This window comes from Schistocerca americana, chromosome X (assembly GCF_021461395.2).
Source record: "Schistocerca americana isolate TAMUIC-IGC-003095 chromosome X, iqSchAmer2.1, whole genome shotgun sequence".
Classification (NCBI taxonomy): domain Eukaryota; kingdom Metazoa; phylum Arthropoda; class Insecta; order Orthoptera; family Acrididae; genus Schistocerca; species Schistocerca americana.
This window is the reverse complement of record NC_060130.1, coordinates 966,386,333-966,405,058: the sequence shown is the minus strand read 5'-3', so window position 1 is coordinate 966,405,058 and position 18,726 is coordinate 966,386,333. Positions and strand designations below refer to the sequence as shown.

General features: G+C 36.4%; 1 protein-coding gene across 1 annotated transcript in view; it reads left to right on the top strand.

Annotated features, from left to right (window-relative positions):
* The window catches only part of LOC124555342, an 856,442-nt gene that overhangs the window by 484,525 nt on the left and 353,191 nt on the right, over positions 1 to 18,726 (top strand). The window contains exons 21-24 of the mRNA XM_047129223.1: positions 9,138 to 9,215; positions 11,866 to 11,943; positions 15,274 to 15,351; positions 16,532 to 16,609. Of these exons, the coding sequence (XP_046985179.1) occupies positions 9,138 to 9,215; positions 11,866 to 11,943; positions 15,274 to 15,351; positions 16,532 to 16,609 (312 nt within the window). The remainder of the gene's footprint in view (positions 1 to 9,137; positions 9,216 to 11,865; positions 11,944 to 15,273; positions 15,352 to 16,531; positions 16,610 to 18,726) is intronic.

Here is an 18,726-nt window from a genome sequence, read left to right as displayed (position 1 = left end):
GCAGCTATAATTTTTCTCAGATTCAGTCAAATATTAGTTATACTTCTTAATGGGATTGTTTGATTTTTGTCATAATTGAATTGTTAGGAAGAAATGAATGTGTAGTTTGGGAGTCAGCATTAATTAATTCTGTAGCTACAAAGCACGCATGTGAAAGTTCCTGGTTATTCAGATGATTTTATTTCAAATTATTATGAATCTGTGAGAGCTATTCACTTTCCAAGGCAGGTGTATAATAACTAGAGTCCAGATTTCTGTGTAAACACAAGTTGCATGAATTTTTGCATGTGTGGCCATATACTGCGTAAATGTATATTTTGAAGATGGTATGAATTGAGGCACTTGTAATGCGTGTTATATCACATTTTTTGACCTTTGTGTATGTTTTTAAGTAACGTGCATGACACCATCTTTTATAGATTTATTCATATGAACTACGCCAAGGTGTAGAACATAAGCAATTCTGCGGAATTGTAGCAGTTTGTGAACTTCATACTGAGCTCAAGTCCCCTACTTTAGCTCGGTAGTTGTCACTAGAAGTCGGTATACTTTGTGCAAATATAATTAAATTAAAATAGGGTATTATTAATATTGTCGTTGCACAATGCTGCTCCATATGTGATGAAGGCTGGGAAAGCTATTAAATATTTTTATCATAACTTGAAGTGTCTAACATGGCTGGCCCATGTGCGACATCATGTAGCTTAAATGGTAGTCTAAAATTTGATTGTGTGAATACACTATTACAAAAAATGATACAAACAATGAAAATTGATGCACAAAATACAATGGTTTGAAACTGCTGACAGCATTAAGTTATATGCTGCCATTTTTCCAATTGAAGGTACTCTAGAAAGCACTTGTCCACATTGCTGGATTTAGAGATATTCTTCCAGATTTAGCTGTGCCCCTACAACCTTTTTTAACCAGGTGGGGTACCTGGATTAATGCTGCCATCTTTTACTGTGGTAATTTTGATTACGTTGTCAGTAAGAGACATTGAATTTCTACAGATCTATTGAAGTTGACATCTCTTTGTTTCATTCTACTGCAAAGCCTTAAGGTACTGCAATGTAGGTTTTTTGCTGCATTTTTAGGTTATAGGTTTTTGAGGTCACTAACGCAGTTTACATTAAAGACATGATAGTGATATTCAAGGAAACAGATATGAGCCAAGGCCAGATTCACATCAAATCAAATTTTGTGCATTTTCCTATGGAAATACCATAGTTGCAATTCACAGGTAGAGTCCCAGATAGATATTGTAAGGGTTCAAAAATCTTTGCCATCATCCTGTGGAGAAGAGGGTGTTGCTGATTTTAAGATAACAAAGTTATCAGATCATATCCTGATTCTGAGTTTACAAAGAAGACAAATAATATTTTGTAGCAAAAGTGTAAAAAAACTATCAACTTCATCAAACTTTGTCCAAAATTTCTTCACCTAAATATGCATCTGTGTCTCCTTGTGACATAGAAACATAATTTTCTGTCACTTTTTAATTCTTTATCTGCCTTATTATGCGTATTTAATGATATGATATTGCATGAATGTGTGCATGTTTTACGATTTGATAGTGCATGAAAATCTGGGCTCTAGTAATAACATTATGAGTAATTTAATAAGTGAAGATATTAACTCACCAAATAATTTAGGTGTTGAGTCACTGATAGATACATAAAGAATACAAGAGGTGCCTGCTAGCTTTCAGAGGAAATCAGGCACATTGTTTAATCAGCTAGGAAGTTTCAGTACTACACATACTCCCATGCAGAGTGAAAAATACGGTGTTTACTCGTGTATAAGACAACCCTGAATATAAGATGAGCCCCCCCTTTATGAGTGGTTTCTTGGGAAAAATTTGTTTTTTAACTCACTCTGACTAATCAAATTTACAAACTCCTCTTCATGAAAGGGATATGTCTAAAAAGTTAACATTATGCCTTTTCTGTATTTATCCAATTTATTTATTGTTGACATTTTGATATGACATGTAGAAATTAAATAAACAAAAGGAAATTTTTGTAATTATACTCTGCATTCTATACTTTGTATTTTCTTGCCTGTCCACATAACTTCCGTCAAATGTCTGTTTTTCACCCGTGCTCTGCAGATTGGGGGGGGGGGGGGGGGGGGGGAAGGAAGGGGTTGTTACATATGGCTTACGATGACACCATACAGCAGGTCAATTGGTCAGGGCTTGTAAGTGGACATCCAGGGCTGCTGTTACGTGTAGGAACAGGAAATTAGGTAAAATAAAGAGAATATATTAAAATTTACAGTATATAAGTAGCACACCTACAGTCGGAATTTATCAGGTTTGGGCCTGTGTAGGAGGTTCTTGCTTCATTTTTGGGCTGTAGACTTTTGAGGTGACTAATGCAGTTTGAATTAAAGACACGAAAGTGATATTCAAGAAAACAGATTTGAAGTAAGACGAAATCAAGTTTTGTGCGTTTTCTTTTGGCAATAACAAAGTTGCAAACCACAGGCGGAATTCCGGACAGTTATTGAAAGGATTAAAAATATTTGCAATCATCCTGTGTTGAAGTGCTTGTTGCCATTTTTAAGATAACAAAGTTATCAGATCATATCCTGATTTTTAGTTCATGAAGTTGACAAAAAAAAAAAAAAAAAAAAAAAAAAAAAAAAAAAAAAAAAAAAAAAAAAAAAAAATTTGTGGCAAAAGTGTAAAAAAGTATCAGCTTGATCTGACTTGTTCCAGAATTATTTCACCTAAATATGCATCTGTCACTTCTTGTGACATAGAAATGTCATTTTCTGTGTCAAAAATGTTCTGTCTGGTAAATGCATGAAGGTAAGCAAGGAAAAGTGGGAGAAATTGGTTACTGTTTACTGTTTTAGAAGAAATAAGAAGTAAATATAGAAGTGAATACTGCATATTTTTGTTGTTTTGCTGCTTTATTGTGCATGTTTAATGATATATATTGTGTGAATACATGCATGTTTCACAGTTTGATAGGGTGTGAAAATCTGGGGTCTAGTAATAGAATTATGAGTAATTTAATAAGTAAAGGTATTAACTCATTAAATGGGGTGCTGTGTCATTGATAGGCACATAGAGAAGACAGAAGACCCTCCTTTCCTTCACTCAAAGTGTGGCCCATGGTTTAATCTGCTAGGCACTTTCAAAACTACACACACTCCTCTGCAGAGTGAAAAATATTGTATTTAGCTTAGTGTAAGACAACCCTGAACACATTCCAACTAACGAAAATTACAGACTTTTATTCTTTTATTCTGTGTAAAAAGTTAACAATACACATATTCTATATTTATACCATTTATTTATTGTTGATGTTTTGATAACACATGTAGAAATAATAATAATAATAGTAATAATAATAATACACTACGCGTACATTGATTACCAAAAATCTTTTGATAGTGTACCCCACTCATGGTTACTACAAATATTGGAAATATACAAAGTAGATCATAAATTGATACAGTTCCTAAACATAGTAATGAATAATTGGGAAACCACACTTAATATCCAAATAAATTCAAATAATATTACAGCACAGCCAATACAGGTAGACAATTTAAGAAAATTCTTTATAGAACGAGCAGAAACTAGCAAAATACACAAAGCAATCACTCATATAAATACATCAGCTACACCATTACAATTTCATAACCACTTCTACAACCCTTTAGATCACATAAGATCAACAGATACAAAGAAAGTAAATTGGAAAAAGAAAACACTAAATGGCAAGCACCCGTATCATCTAACACAGCCACATATCGATCAAGATGCATCCAACACATGGCTAAGAAAAGGCAATATATACAGTGAGACGGAAGGATTCATGATTGCAATACAGGATCAAACAATAAACACCAGATATTACAGCAAGCATATTATTAAAGATCCCAATACCACAACGGATAAATGCAGACTTTGCAAACAACAAATAGAAACAGTAGATCACATCACAAACGGATGTACAATACTAGCAAATACAGAATACACCAGAAGACATGACAATGTAGCAAAAATAATACATCAACAACTTGCCATACAACATAAACTAATAAAACAACACTTTCCCACATACAAGTATGCACCACAAAATGTACTGGAGAATGATGAATACAAATTATACTGGAATAGAACCATTATAACAGATAAAACAACACCACATAACAAACCTGACATCATACTCACAAATAAAAGAAGAAATTAACCCAACTAATCGAAATATCCATACCCAATACAACAAATATACAGAAGATAATAGGAGACAAATTGAGAAAATACATCCAACTCGCTGAGGAAGTCAAGGACATGTGGCATCAGGATACCAATTATACTATCAACTACAGGAGTCATACCACACAATATCCACCAGTACATCAACGCAATACAGCTACATCCAAACGTATATATACAACTACAGAAATCTGTAATTATTGATACATGTTCAATTACCCGAAAGTTCCTAAATGCAATGTAACATATACTGTACAGTTAAAAGGAAATCTTGCTTGATCAAGGTCTGCGTCCCTTTCCATTTTTAACCAGACATAACGTATGAGAAAGGAAAGAAATAATAATAATAATAATTGTCATCATCCTAACAGGACAGCTGTGAATCTTATATCTCCACTGTTACAAATATTTGGCTGTATCTTCCAAATATGTTCTGATATCTGAGGTGGTGGTTACAGTGGGATTCTAGAACACAGCTGTTCTTTTTTTCGCTGAACACACATAGCATTTTGTTCCTATCCTGACATGAAAATGTTACAATGACACTTGCTTCCAATCGTATCATCTGCCCACCACTCTCTGATTGACTGTGTAGAACCGGCAGCTGACACACCCCCAATCATTCCTGTCACACTTCATGGTGAGCATTGACAACATTGCTGCATGAAACACATAAGTGTGTCACTGGTCCACATCGAGACTTTTCATCTCCTGCAAAAATGTATGTTATCGTTGAGTATTTCTTCAGTTTTAAACTCAATTCAATTGCAAGTGCAAATGGATTCAGGCAAGCTGCAGTTTATAAAAGTAGTAGATGTTTGCATGGCACAATTTCTGTCTCCTCAACACTCCTCTCTACACACTCATCATAGTCCTCAAGTGCGCTGTGTTCTGCTCATCCTCCAACTTTCCATATTGCTGTACTTGAGCAACAGATAAACATTGATGGAAATATCTTGTAGGATGCAGATCATATGAAAAGTAGCAACTAATACACAAATAAAAGACTGTAATCACTAGTCAGTACAATTGTAGAATTTTCACTCATCCTGCAATCTAGTGGTGTCTGTTCTTACTATCTCCACAGTGGGTCTTTTTGCTGTAATTTTTTCTCACGATAACAGTCACCGACTGTTTAATATGATTTATTTCATTTGTTAAACATTTCATTGTGAGTTAATTTTCCTTCTTGTTTCATCTGAATGTCATAATCTTGTTCATAACCTGGTCAAAAAGCTGATGATGATTTTCTACTATATTCTAATACGTGTACAGAGACCGAATTTCTCATTTTGCAACCTCTTGGTAACTTTCTCCTAGCTAAATAAAATATCAACTCAGGTTCAGGATCAAGTAACAGTTTTTGAGGGATAAGATTTTTGCCTTTGAATGTTACCTTTACTTAAAAAACAGCATTAATGTGTGTGTGCGCGGTATCCATACATGTATGAGAACTTTTATTACCCATCTGTTCAAATACAACAAAAGTTTGTAAGTTGATTGAATTTAATGTTATTTCCTCCTGTGTTTCACAAAATTGCCAGTTTTTAAGCAGAACATTAGATTGTTGTAGTGGCTAGTTCATAGTTCCCCGCCTATCCCTTGCACCAGCACTGCGATTCAAACATCACATGATTCTTCAAGCTAGGTGAATAGTGCTTCATGTCTTTCAGTTGTCCAGAATGGCATCTGTCTTATGTTGGCCATAGTGAAAGAGAAGTTTCCACATTAATCAAGTTATTTAGCTCACTGAAAAGTGAACATGAAGGTCATAGTTTCAATAATGTATGCAGAGATATAAGTGACAATGAGGCCCCAGTACTTTTTCATTCTGGTCATGAGTGCTAATATGACATTTCATATTAATTTGTTCCACCTATACCTAGAGGAAAATAAAAGCATCAAAGATATTGCTGCATGTGTTTCAATAAACCAGTTGGCTCCAAAATGAAGGAAAGATGCAATGTTCAGAGTGCAATGTCATTTTGTATATTTTAACTGTTTCCAAAAGCACCTGTACATGGATGAAATTATAAGTAATTGTTTTGGTCAAACTTTAAAAATAAATATGTGTGAGCTATATTCATATGGCCATGTGTTTAATTGCTTATTAATGACTTAAAGAGAGAAAAGGAAAAAAGAAAAAATTTGACCCTGAGAAAGTCTGTTTCTGGCACCACTTTCTCCACGCCACAGTGAAAGGGTTAATGCAACCTCAAGTTTTAAACAAAGAAATTGGTGTAAAAAGCAAGAACTCAACAGTTAATTCCATGGTGAATAGTTGAAAAGTACAGATTTAACTGACCATGCTACCAGAATGTTTGGATTTGGTTGTGATGAATATATTGCTATCACTGGACAAAGGCAAATAAGATTGTGCATAGTGATAAATATATATATATATTAGTCACCCCCCCCCCCCCCCCCCTCCAGGATCCAGCGGAAATGACTGGAAACTACTTTCACTATAATTATGTCTAATTACTGAGTGGTTTTGACTTTCATACTTGCACCATCAGCATAAGAGGCCAATGACAGATTCTCTAAACATATCATAAATTATAAAAAAACTAAACTCCAAAAAATATTAATTTCCATTTGTATTTCACTACATCAGCCTGTGTAACACCAGGAAATTGGTACAGTTCTTCATTTGAGCCAGTGTGCTCATATGCTGTCTGTGAAAGTGCATTTCACAAATAGTCTTGCATACCATCATAGTATAGTTTTCTTTTGATGTTTGCTGAGAAGAAACACCACTCATTTGATCTATGCAAGGTTACGTCTTCACCAGTTCCTGATTGAGTCAAGCTGTTGTAACCTCTAATAACTGATTTTTACTGCTATCTTTCTTTTTGACATTAACTGCATCCAGTTGCAAGCCATACATTCTGTATCTTGGATTCTCTGAAGCTCTCGATCCAAAATACTTTTGCTACCTTTGTGCTGGCTTCTTCAGTTGCTGGCTCTTTCATATGCTTTCAAGTATAACTGAAAGGTTGCTTCAGGACATGATAGAGATCATAAAGACAGCAGACATACTAATTTCTTTCATACAAAGTGCTTCAATTTACTTTGTATAATCCAGGTTTTAATAAAAGCAGTCATCAGTATTTAATGTCAAATGAATTTCAAATCTCCCTCCACCTGCCTTGAGCAGTCAGCCAACAGCTGGCATGTCGCCTTTAAAGTGCTGATGATACATGAGTTCATGCATTCATTCATTCATTCATTCATTCACATATCATATTCTGTAAATCCCAACATGAAGGTGATACATCAGGGATGGGAAATGGGTCTAGTTATACATAAACAGGCAAAAGCAACCACTGGTGACTACAAACCAAATAATGTGTCCCAGTCAGCAAGAAATAAATGAACTTTATTTATACTCAAACTGAATAAAACAAAACAGTTATTTGGACTTGAATACACATTAATTTGTACCAGTTCACTGACATTGCACTGGGGGACTTCATATGATGGTGATGTTGATGTGGCGGTATTGGTGGACAACAATAAAGCTTGAAGACGGTCCAGGAGGGATGTCCCATTGAGGCGTAGCTCATAGCTTGTTGCGGGTAGACATAGCTACCTTGCAGAGCGGGCTTCCCCACATGACACAATAATGCAGCCAGCAGAGGAGTAAGTGATAGGGCGTTGTACACAGATGGGATGCAGTTGTGGGTGATAGTGGGCACAGTATGGAGAACTCGGATGAGACATGGAGCAATGTCTCATCACGATGCAGAGTAAAGAAATTGCTGTACAATATATAGAACTTGGGACATGGCTCAGGGCATATATGTCAGTAGCCAGTGTGGTTAACACTGATGGAACATGGAGTGAAGACTCATACACAAGTCTGTGTGTATGACAGAACTGGACAATGAGAACCCGTATTGAGGAACTTCCAGTCACTATCAGCCCTATGGCCAGTCCCGTAAACTACTTCCTCCATACTACTAAGGACCTGTTACTATGTAATAATTCAGTCAAAGCATTTGTATAATTTTACACAGACCATTTGTCAGCTGAATATAATCTGGCAAAGTCAAGATCTGTCTGATACAATTATTTGAGTTATGTGGCATTACGTTCATGAGTCTGAGTATTCTGATAAGTTGTAGGATTAGTCATTAATGTGGCGCTCTTTTACTTTGTTCTTAAATAACTGGGAATGTTTAATTACTTGCCCTATAACCACTGATAATGTTTACAGACTTTTTCATCAAACATGAAACATTGTTCTGAAGTCTCCTTCAAGATCATACAAGTCAGGAAATGAATCAGAGGGAGAGAGACAGAGAGAGACTAGAATTTTGGATGCAGCTGAAAAACATTCAACGTTGAAAGGCTTCAGTACCTCAAGTGTGAGAGGTGCTTCACAGCTAGAAGTTTCTGTAAAGAAGGCTTACTCACCTATTGATGATTCCCCCAGCATGCAAGTGGAGAACGTAGCACTGTAGAATTAATTGGTTGATTCTAGTATTTGTCAAAACATAGGGAGGAAATAAACACAGGGAGGCTTTTGAGTAACAAAACTTCTATAACCCATTGAACTTTTACACTATTTTATCTTAAGGAAAGCCACAAACAGTGTTACTACTCTGATGCATATTTGTAATTGTGATGATGCACTTGGTAATACATAACAGAATAGAACTGTTGTTGTTTTTTCTCTTTTATGATGGTGGTGTGTTGGTGGGTGGTGATTATGATGACGATGATGTGCCATTTATAATCCTTCTTTACATAAATTTCACAAGGTGATGTACATTTCTGCTATTCACATGGCTATGATACTTCATTTTATTCATGTCCTTTGTTTGCAAAAGGAAAAGAATGTTTTTGATAGTCACATAGTTACATCAACTAATGTTGTATTTTCTAACAGGTGAACCATATTCAGAATCATCTAAACAGAAGAAATTTTTTAAATCCAGCAGGTGGCCCACAGACCACGATGCATCAGGTATTTATTCCCTACACCTATGCTGTAAACATCATTGCAATTAGTTTTTCAGTTATGTGTTTTCTTTAAATATTGATGGGGTAATGATGTAAATCTTGCCTCATATGGCAAGTTGAGACAAATCCTTCTTAGTGTAATCATTTGATTTTTTTTCATAATTGAAATGTTAGGAAGAAATGAGTGTGATGGTTGGGAGCCAGCATTAATTAATTCTATAGCTAAAAAGCATATGTGTGAAAGTCCATTGTTATTTAGACGATTTCATTCCAAATTATCTCCAGTCTGTGAATGTTACTCACATTCTGGGGTAGATATGTAATAACTAATGTGCAAATTACCATGCAATTTAATGTTGCATGGATATTTGCATGTTGTGGCCAATTGGGAGGTAAATGCATATTTTAAGATGGTATGAAAAGGCATATTATATTGATTTTGTGGCTTTAGTGTATATTTTGCAATAATATGTGTGATAGCATTATTTATTGATATGTTTATGTGAATTAAGCAAAAAGTGCGGAACACAAGAAATTTTGCAAATTTGTTCAGTCTGTGAACTTGATAGTGAGCTCAAGAGCCCTGCTTCACCTCAGTAGATGTTGATAGAAGTCAATATACTTTGTGGCAATAAATTTAAATTGAAAAAATATCCTATTGGTGTTATACGATGTTGCCGCATACGTGTTGAGGACTGGGAAAGCAATTAAAATATTTTATCCTACCCAAAGGGCGTTTTGCCCTTGCTTTACATTGTGTATCTGAAATTATAGTATAAAACTTCACAGTACTGATACAAAGTATTGGCACAGTATGAGGAATTCAGATGAGACATGCAGCAACGGCTCAGTGCAATGAAGAGTGAACGCTTCAGTGGATAGCATGGAGAACTCGGAACATGGCTCAAGTCAAAGACGTCAGCAGCCAGTGTGGCAAACACAGACAAGACATGATGTGAAGATTCCTGATTCAGGAACTTTCAATCACTATCGGCGCTATGCCTGGTCTCATAAACTAACATACGGCCGGAAAGCAGTGTGCTGACCACATGCCCCTCCATTTCCACATCCAGTGACGTGTGTGCTGAGGGTGACATGTCGGTCGGTTGGTACCATTGGGCCTTCATGGCCTGTTAGGAGGAATTAAGTTTTATTATCACTATGCCCTGGAGCACTAATTGCGGTACCTCTTGCACTTCCATTGGCAAGACTTGTGCCATGTATTAGTGTGGCAGCTATCAGAGATGTGGTTGACAACAAATATGGTTTGATACAGTTTGTTTGCTATGCAGTTTACCCTGGATATCTGCGATTGTGCTGCCAGTGGCCTTCATGGCCTGTTAGGAGGAATGAAGTTTTATTATCACTATGCCCTGGAGCACTAATTGCGGTACCTCTTGCACTTCCATTGGCAAGACTTGTGCCATGTATTAGTGTGGCAGCTATCAGAGATGTGGTTGACAACAAATATGGTTTGATACAGTTTGTTTGCTATGCAGTTTACCCTGGATATCTGCGATTGTGCTGCCAGTGGCCAGGAGAGGCGGCAGCTTGCAGTACATATCTTTCTTCATACTGGTGGCTCCCAGGGGGATACTATATATGCTAACAACAAACTATGACTAGCCATAATCTACTGAAACTGATAATTATGGTAATTACTTCTACATTAGTTCCTATGTGTATGTTAGAGGGAAAACAGATACTTCAGAAAAGGCCACTGCAGCTCCCCCCATACTACTAAGGGCTTGTTACCATGTAATACTTCAGTCAAAGCGTTTGTATAACATTACACAGACCATTGTCAGCAGTCTATATACTGGCAAAGTCAAGATCTGTCTAATACAATTATTTGAGTTTTGCAGAATTACCTTCTTGAGTCTGAGTATTCTGATAAGTTGTAGGACTAGTGATTAATGCGGCATTCTTTTACTTTGGTCTTAAATAATTGGGAATGTTCAATTTCTTGCCGCATATCCACTGACAACCTTTTCTATGCTTTTGTACCAGAATATGAAACTTTGTTCTGTACCCTTGAAATGGATGGCATAGTTCCCTTCAAGGTCATACAAGACAGAAAATCATTCAGAGGTAGAGAGACCATACAATGGTTGAATGTCACTGAGAAACATTCAGAGGAGAAAGACATCAGTATCTCTAGCATCAGACATGCTCCACTGCTAGAAGTTGCTGTCAAGATGGCTTAATCACCTGTTGATAATTCCCCCAGTATGCATGTGGAGAACATGGCGCTGAAGTTGTTGGTTGTAATGTTTTTCAAAACATAAGGAGAAAATGGACAAAGAGAGGTTTCTAAGTAGCAAAGACTGCCCCAACTTGTGCACTTCCTTATCTTCAGAGAAGCCACAAACAGTGTTAGCTACTACAGTGCGTGTTTGTAATAGTGATACTGCCTTTGGTAGTACTTAACTGAATAGAACTGTAGTAGTAGTAGTAGTAGTAGTAGTTGTTGTTGTTGTTGTTGTGATGATGATTGGCAAGACTTGGTGTTCGTAATCCTAATTTAAGCAAATTGCTGCTGTCAATCACATGGCTATGATATTTCATTCTTTCCATTTCCTTTGTTTACAAAAGTAAAAGAATGTTTCTGATAGTTGCATAGTTACATTGACCAGAGATGTATTTTCTAACAGATGAACCGTATGCTGAATCATCTAAACAGAAGAAATTTTTCAAATCCAGCAGGTGGCCCATGGATCACGATGAATCAGGTATATATTCACTACACCTATGCTGTAGTCGTGGTTACAATTAGTTTTTGGCTTATGTGATGTCTGTAAGTATTGACAGAGTAATGCTATGAACTTTGCTTTGTATAGCCTTCGGCTAACATTTTTCTCAGATTCAGTCAAATATTATTTATACATCTGAGTGGTATTTTTTGAATGTTTTCATAATGTAAATGTTAGGAAGAAATGAATGTGTAACCTAAAAAGTGGCAACTACTTATTCACAACCGATACAAAAGAGTTACATGTTTGCACCTGTTACTGTCCTTCAAAGCAGTCACCAGCATTGTGTAGAACCCATTGCCAGCGATGTGGAAGGCATAGTATACCATTAGCAGAGCCTGTTCTGTTGATGGTGCGAATGGAGGGGTCTACTGCCTGTCGAATCTCTAGAACAGTTCTGAAGCAAATGCCACAAAGTGGTTCCTTCATCTTCAGAATCAAATCAAGGTCACAAGGACTTAAGTCTGGGGAGTATGGTGGATGGTACAGTACTTCCCAGTCCCATCGAACGAACAGAGCAGCCTCAGCTTGCACTGTATGTACCCACACATTGTTGTGCAAAATGACGGGTGGGTTGCACAGAAAGTGTTGCCACTTCTTTTGCAAAGCTGGTCGAAGGCGATGCTCCAAAAATGAACAGTAATACTGTGCATTGATGGTCTGACATGGAGGAATGTAATGCGTTAGGATAACACCATCACAGTTGTACACGAGAATCACCATAACTGTAGACTGCTCCATTCACACCATCAACAGATTAGGCTCTGCTAACGGTATACTACGCCTTCCACATAACTGGCAATGGGTTCTACACAATGCTGGTGACTACTATGAAGGATAGTAACAGGTGCAAACATGTAACTCCTTTGTATCCATTGTGAATAAATAGTTGCCACTATTTAAATTCCAACCCTCGTATATAATAACAAGAGTCTGGATTTGCATGCAAGTGCATGTTTCATGAGTTTTTGCATGAATTGAGACGTTTATAATGTGTATTATATTGCTTTTGTGACCTATGTGTATATTTGGCAGTATCATGCATGATAGCATCTTTGATTGTTTTATTCATATGAAGTATGTCAAAAGTGCAGAACTTGAGTACTCATGCAAATGTGTTACAGTCTGTTAGTTATAGTGAGCTTCAGTGCACTACTTCAGCTCAGTAGATGATGGTAGAAGTCAATATACTTCATGCCAATAAATTTAGATTGAAAAAATCCTATTTTTGTAATATGATGCAGCCTTGTATGTAATGAAGCCCAGGAAAACAATTAAAATGTTTTATCCTAACCTAAAGTGCATTACATGTAGGCCCATGCACTACATCATGTAGCTGAAATGGTAGTCTGAAATTTGATAGTGTGAATACGCAGATACAAATAAGGTGAATAGATGTCTAAAATACAAAAATTGGAAACTGCTGACATTATTAAGTCATAAGCTGTCTTTTTTCCATTTGAAGGTATTGTTAAAGACACATGTCCATGTTGCTGAATTTAAAGATATGCTGCTAGATTTATATTGGCCCCTGAAATCTATTTTAACCAGATGGGGTACCTGGATAAATGCTGCTATCTTTCAATGTGGTAATTTTGATTAAGTTGTCAGTAAGATACCATGATTCCTACAGATATATTGAAGTTGATAACGCCTTACTTTCTTCTGTTGAAGAGCCTTAAGTTGCAGCCTATGTTTTTTCCTTCATTTTTGTTCTGTATATTTTTGAAGTCACTAATGCAGCTTGCATTAAAGATGGGAAAGCGATAGTCAAGTAAACTGATTTGAAGCAAGACCAGATTTATGTCAAATGAAATTTTGTGCATTTGCCTTTGATAGGAACAAAGTTGCAAGCCACAGGAGGCATCTCGGACAGTTATTGAAGAAGCTAAAAATCCTGTGGAGAAGTGGGTGTTGCGGCTTGTAAGATAACAAATTTATTAGATAAAATTCTAATTTTGGGTTTATGAAGCTGTCAAAAAATATTTTGTGGCAAAAGTGTAAAAAAGTTAAAAAATTTCTTCATTTATGTATGCACCTGACATTTCTTGTGACATAGAAAGTTCATTTTCTGTGTACTAAAATGTTATTTCTGGTAAATGCATGAGTGTGAGGAAAATTTGGAGAAATTGGTTATTGTGTACTGTTTTAGAAAAAAGTAGAAATAAATATAGAACTGAATACCACATATTTTTATTGTTTTGCTACCTTATTGTTCATGTTTAATGATATGATACTACATGAATGCATGCATGTCTTATAACTTGATAGTTAATGGAAATCTGGGCTCTATTAATAACATTATAACTAACCCAATGAGTAAAGGTGGTATCTCACTAAATAGTTCAGGTGCTGAGTCATTGATAGATACATTAAGAAGATAGATAATCCTGCTAGCTTTCAGACAAAGTCTGCCACACATTTTAATCAACTAGGAAGTTTCAAAACTGTGCACGCTCCTCTTGAGAGTGAAAAATAGATTCTGAAAGCAAAATTTTTTAACTGTTTTCATTGGTCCTAATTGTTAATTTTTTTTATGTATGTAATTGAAGGCAAACCTAGCATTTAACCATTTCACTGCTACACCTGTGTATGTTTGAGTGGCAACAGCTGCACGTCAGGTAGTGTGCTCATATATATACGGTTTCAGTTTTCAGTTGCATATGCTACACTTGTTTCAAAGGTCATACAAGACAGAACTTGAATCAGAAGAAGAGAGCCAGTACAATTTAGAATGTAGCTGAAAAACATTTAAAGGTGAAAGCCATCAGTACTTCAAGTGTGAGATATGCTCCACAGCTAGAAGTTGCTATCAAGAAGGCTCACTCACCTGTTAATGGTTCCTCCAATATGCATGTGGAGAACATGGCACTGTAGAATTAAATGGTTGGATACAGTATTGGTCAACACATAGGGAATAAACACACACAGGGAGGCTTCTGAGTAACAAAACATTTATAATCTCCAAACCGTTTACACTATTTTCTCTTCAGGAAAGTTGCAACAGTATTAGCTACTCCAATACTCACTTGTAATTGTGATAATGCACTAGGGAGTACATAACTTAATAGAACTGTTGTTGTTGTTGTTGATGATGATGATGATGATGATGATGATGATGATTTTGATGGGGATTTTGATGATTTGACTTTTATAATCCTTATTAACATAAATTTCACCGGGTATATTTATTTCTGCAATTCGCATGGCTATGATAGTTCATTCTCCTGATTTCTTTTGTTTACAAAAGTAAAAGAATGCTTTTGATAGCTGCATAATTACAATGACTAATGTTGTATTGTCTAACAGGTGATCCATATGCTAAATCATCTACGCAGAAGAAATTTCTTAAACCCAGCAGGTGGCCCATGGACTACAATGTATCAGGTATTTATTCACTACACCTATGCTGTGAACATGGTTGCAATTAATTTTTTGCTTATGTGATTTCTGTAAATATTGACAGGGTAATGCTGTGAACTTTGCTTAGTATAGCCTGCAGTTATCATTTTTCTCAAATTCAGTCAAATATTATTTATACGTCTTAGAGGGATCTTTTTTTTTTTTTTTTTCATAATGGAAATGTTATGAAGAAATCAATATGAAGTTTTGGAGCCAGCATTAATTAATTCTGTAACTACAAAACCCTTGCCTGAAATTCCCTTGTTATGTAGATGATTTTATTTCAAATTATCACCAGTCTGTACACATTATTCTCTTTTCGGGGTATATTCACAATAACTGGAGTGCAGATTTCCTTGCAAATGAATGTTTCATGAATATTGGAATGTTGTGCTCATTTGGGGGGTTAATGCATATTTTAAAGATGGCATGAATTTAGACTTTTATACTGTATATTATATCACTTTTAGGCTTTAGTGTATATTTTGTGACAATATGTATGGTAGCATCGTTTATTGGTTTGTTCATATGACTTACACCAAAAGTACGAAACATGAGTAATTTTGTGAATGTTTTAGTCTGTAAACTGGATAGTGAGCTGACTAGCTCTACTTCAGCTTGGTAAATGTCAATAGAAGTCAATGTACTTTGTGCCAATAAATTTAAATTGAAAAAGGATCCTGTTATTGATATACAATATTGCCATGTATTTGATGAAGGCCAGAAAACAATTAAAATATTTTATCATAACCTAAAGTGCTTTATGCGTTTGGTCCATGTGGTACATCCTGTACCACCAGAATGTTTGGATTTGGTTGTGATGAATATATTGCTATCACTGGACAAAGGCAAATAAGATTGGGCATAGTGATAAACAGGTTTCCTTTTTTTTCGTTTTTTTTCCTAATAAAACCCCATGTCATTCCAAGCATGTGTGGCAATTTTTACCTCTCTATCTACATTATTCTGTGGTTTATTAAGTTTTCAAATTTATACTGACTTTTTGATCACCCAGTACATAAACACACTCAGTTGTGTTCATTTCTGAAACTCACATGGCTATGATAATTCATTCTCTTCATTTCTGTTCTTTTACAAGAGTAAAAGATAGTTGCACAGTTGATAGTTGCACAATTACATTGATCGATGTTGTATTTTGTCACAGGTGAACCATACGCTGAATCATTTAAACGCAAGAAATTTTTTAGACCCGGCAGGTGGCCCATGGATCACGATGAATCTGGTATATGTTCTATACATCTGTTCTGTAGTCTTGGTAGCAGTTAGTTTTCCTTCTATAAATATTGACATGGTAGTGCTTGAACTTTACTTCATATAATCATATAACCACCAGTTATCATTTTTCTCAAATTCAGTCAAATATTATTTATACTTCTTCGTGGGATCATTTGATTTCTTTTTGTAATAAATGTGAAGTTTGGTCACCAGCATTAATTCATTCTATAAATACAAATCATATGTTTGAAAGCCCCTTTTTCTTTAGTTGATTTTATTTCAAATTGTCAGTTGTCTGTGAGACTTATTCACTTTCCGAGGCAGATCTATGATAACTAAGAGTCCAGATTTGCATGCAAATGCATGTTGCATGTGTGGCAATTTGAGCAGTAAATGCCTATTTTGAAGAGTGCTTGAATTGAAACATTTGTAATGCATATTACATCACTTTCATTACCTTTGTGTTTATTTTCCAGTAACATGCATGATAGCATCTTTTATTGATTCACTCATATGAATTAAGCCAAAAGTGCAGAACATGAGTAATTATGCAAATTTGTTACAGTATCTGTGAACTTCATAGTGAACTTAAGTGCCCTACTTCAGCTCAGTAGATGTTTGTAGAAGTCAGTATTCTTTGTGCCAATAAATTCAAACTGAAAAAGGACCATATTATTGTTATACAGTATTTGTGCATATGTGATATATGGTGTAAAATCAATTAAAATACCAGGTGGCTATAATTAAACTTTCCCCACTGAACACATAACAAGGATACTAATTAGCATATGAGTACCGAACTTGGTAGCATTAATGTCAAGGACATGTGGAAGAGAAATAATGCAGAATCAGTTCAGTTGAAACACTTTTGATGTGCTGCTATGGTACATCATACCATTACATTCCGGTACCATTACTGCTACAAAAGGGGCTCTATATGGCATCCATCAGTGTCGAGAAGAGTCTGAAAGCACAGGATTGCATTATGCACAGCAGAACGAAACATGTCTGTAGGTATGCTCGCTACCTCTCCTGATATACTACGCTTCAGATTAGTATATGTGTGAATGTTCCTGTGGTAAACTCTGTCCTTCAGGTAGCCCCACAACCAGAAATCACAGAATGAGAGAGCGAGTGATTGTGACAGCTGAGCATTTGGAAACATTCGGTCGATAATTCGATCATTTCCAGACGTGTTTCAGAGAAGCAGGTGAACAACATGAGTGATGTGTGATGGGGCCCCATCTTGCATGAAAAGTATTGAGTTCAATGAATCTCTCTCCTGTAGGGCAGGTGTGACATGCTGGCAAAGCATATCACAGTAACACTGACCTGTCACACTGCTCGTCTTTGGTCCTTGAGTGCCAACCTGTTCAAAAAAGAATGGGCCAATTATGAACATAGCAATGAAGCCACACCATACGGTGACATATTCACCATACAGAAGAACTTCATGCACAGCGACTGGAGGTGAATATCCTTACACTCGGCAATTCTATGTGTTCACCTCACCTGTTAGATAAAAATTAGCTTCGTCTGTCCATAGGATGGTCCAGGGCAAGCCCTTGTTAACGTCGAGAAAGTGGAGGACGAAGTCAACACATTGCTCTGCTCCTGTGATGCAAGCTGCTGCATGATATGGATCTTGTACGGATACCATTTGAGAATGGTTCGAAGCACTTTCCATATAGTGGACCACAGGATGTTCAACATTCGAGACACAGCACACATACTGCCTGCCAATTGGGAATTGCACACAGTGTTGTCTGCCATAGGAACAGGATTTCATCAACCACATATAGTCCTCCCAGGGGTTTCGCCACTCTTCGGCAGGTTGGTGCTTGGTTACCACAGGGCCACAGCCTTTGCAGCATCTTTTCCCTTCCATGCTGCATGTCTACCCTCTTGCTAATCTTTTTCCCCTCCCTTGGGGAACACATCTGGGGTGTCACTGGGAATGTTCTGCATTCCCTGAGATAAGAACAGTCTCACCACTGTTTTTCATTCCCTTTTCATTTCTTTGTTTCCCTTCTCCTCTCGTTCCTCCACTTTTGCACTTGAGCTTCCTCTTTTTCTTCTTCTTCTTCTTCTTCCCTGTGCACTCCTAATGGCTGGCCCATGCAT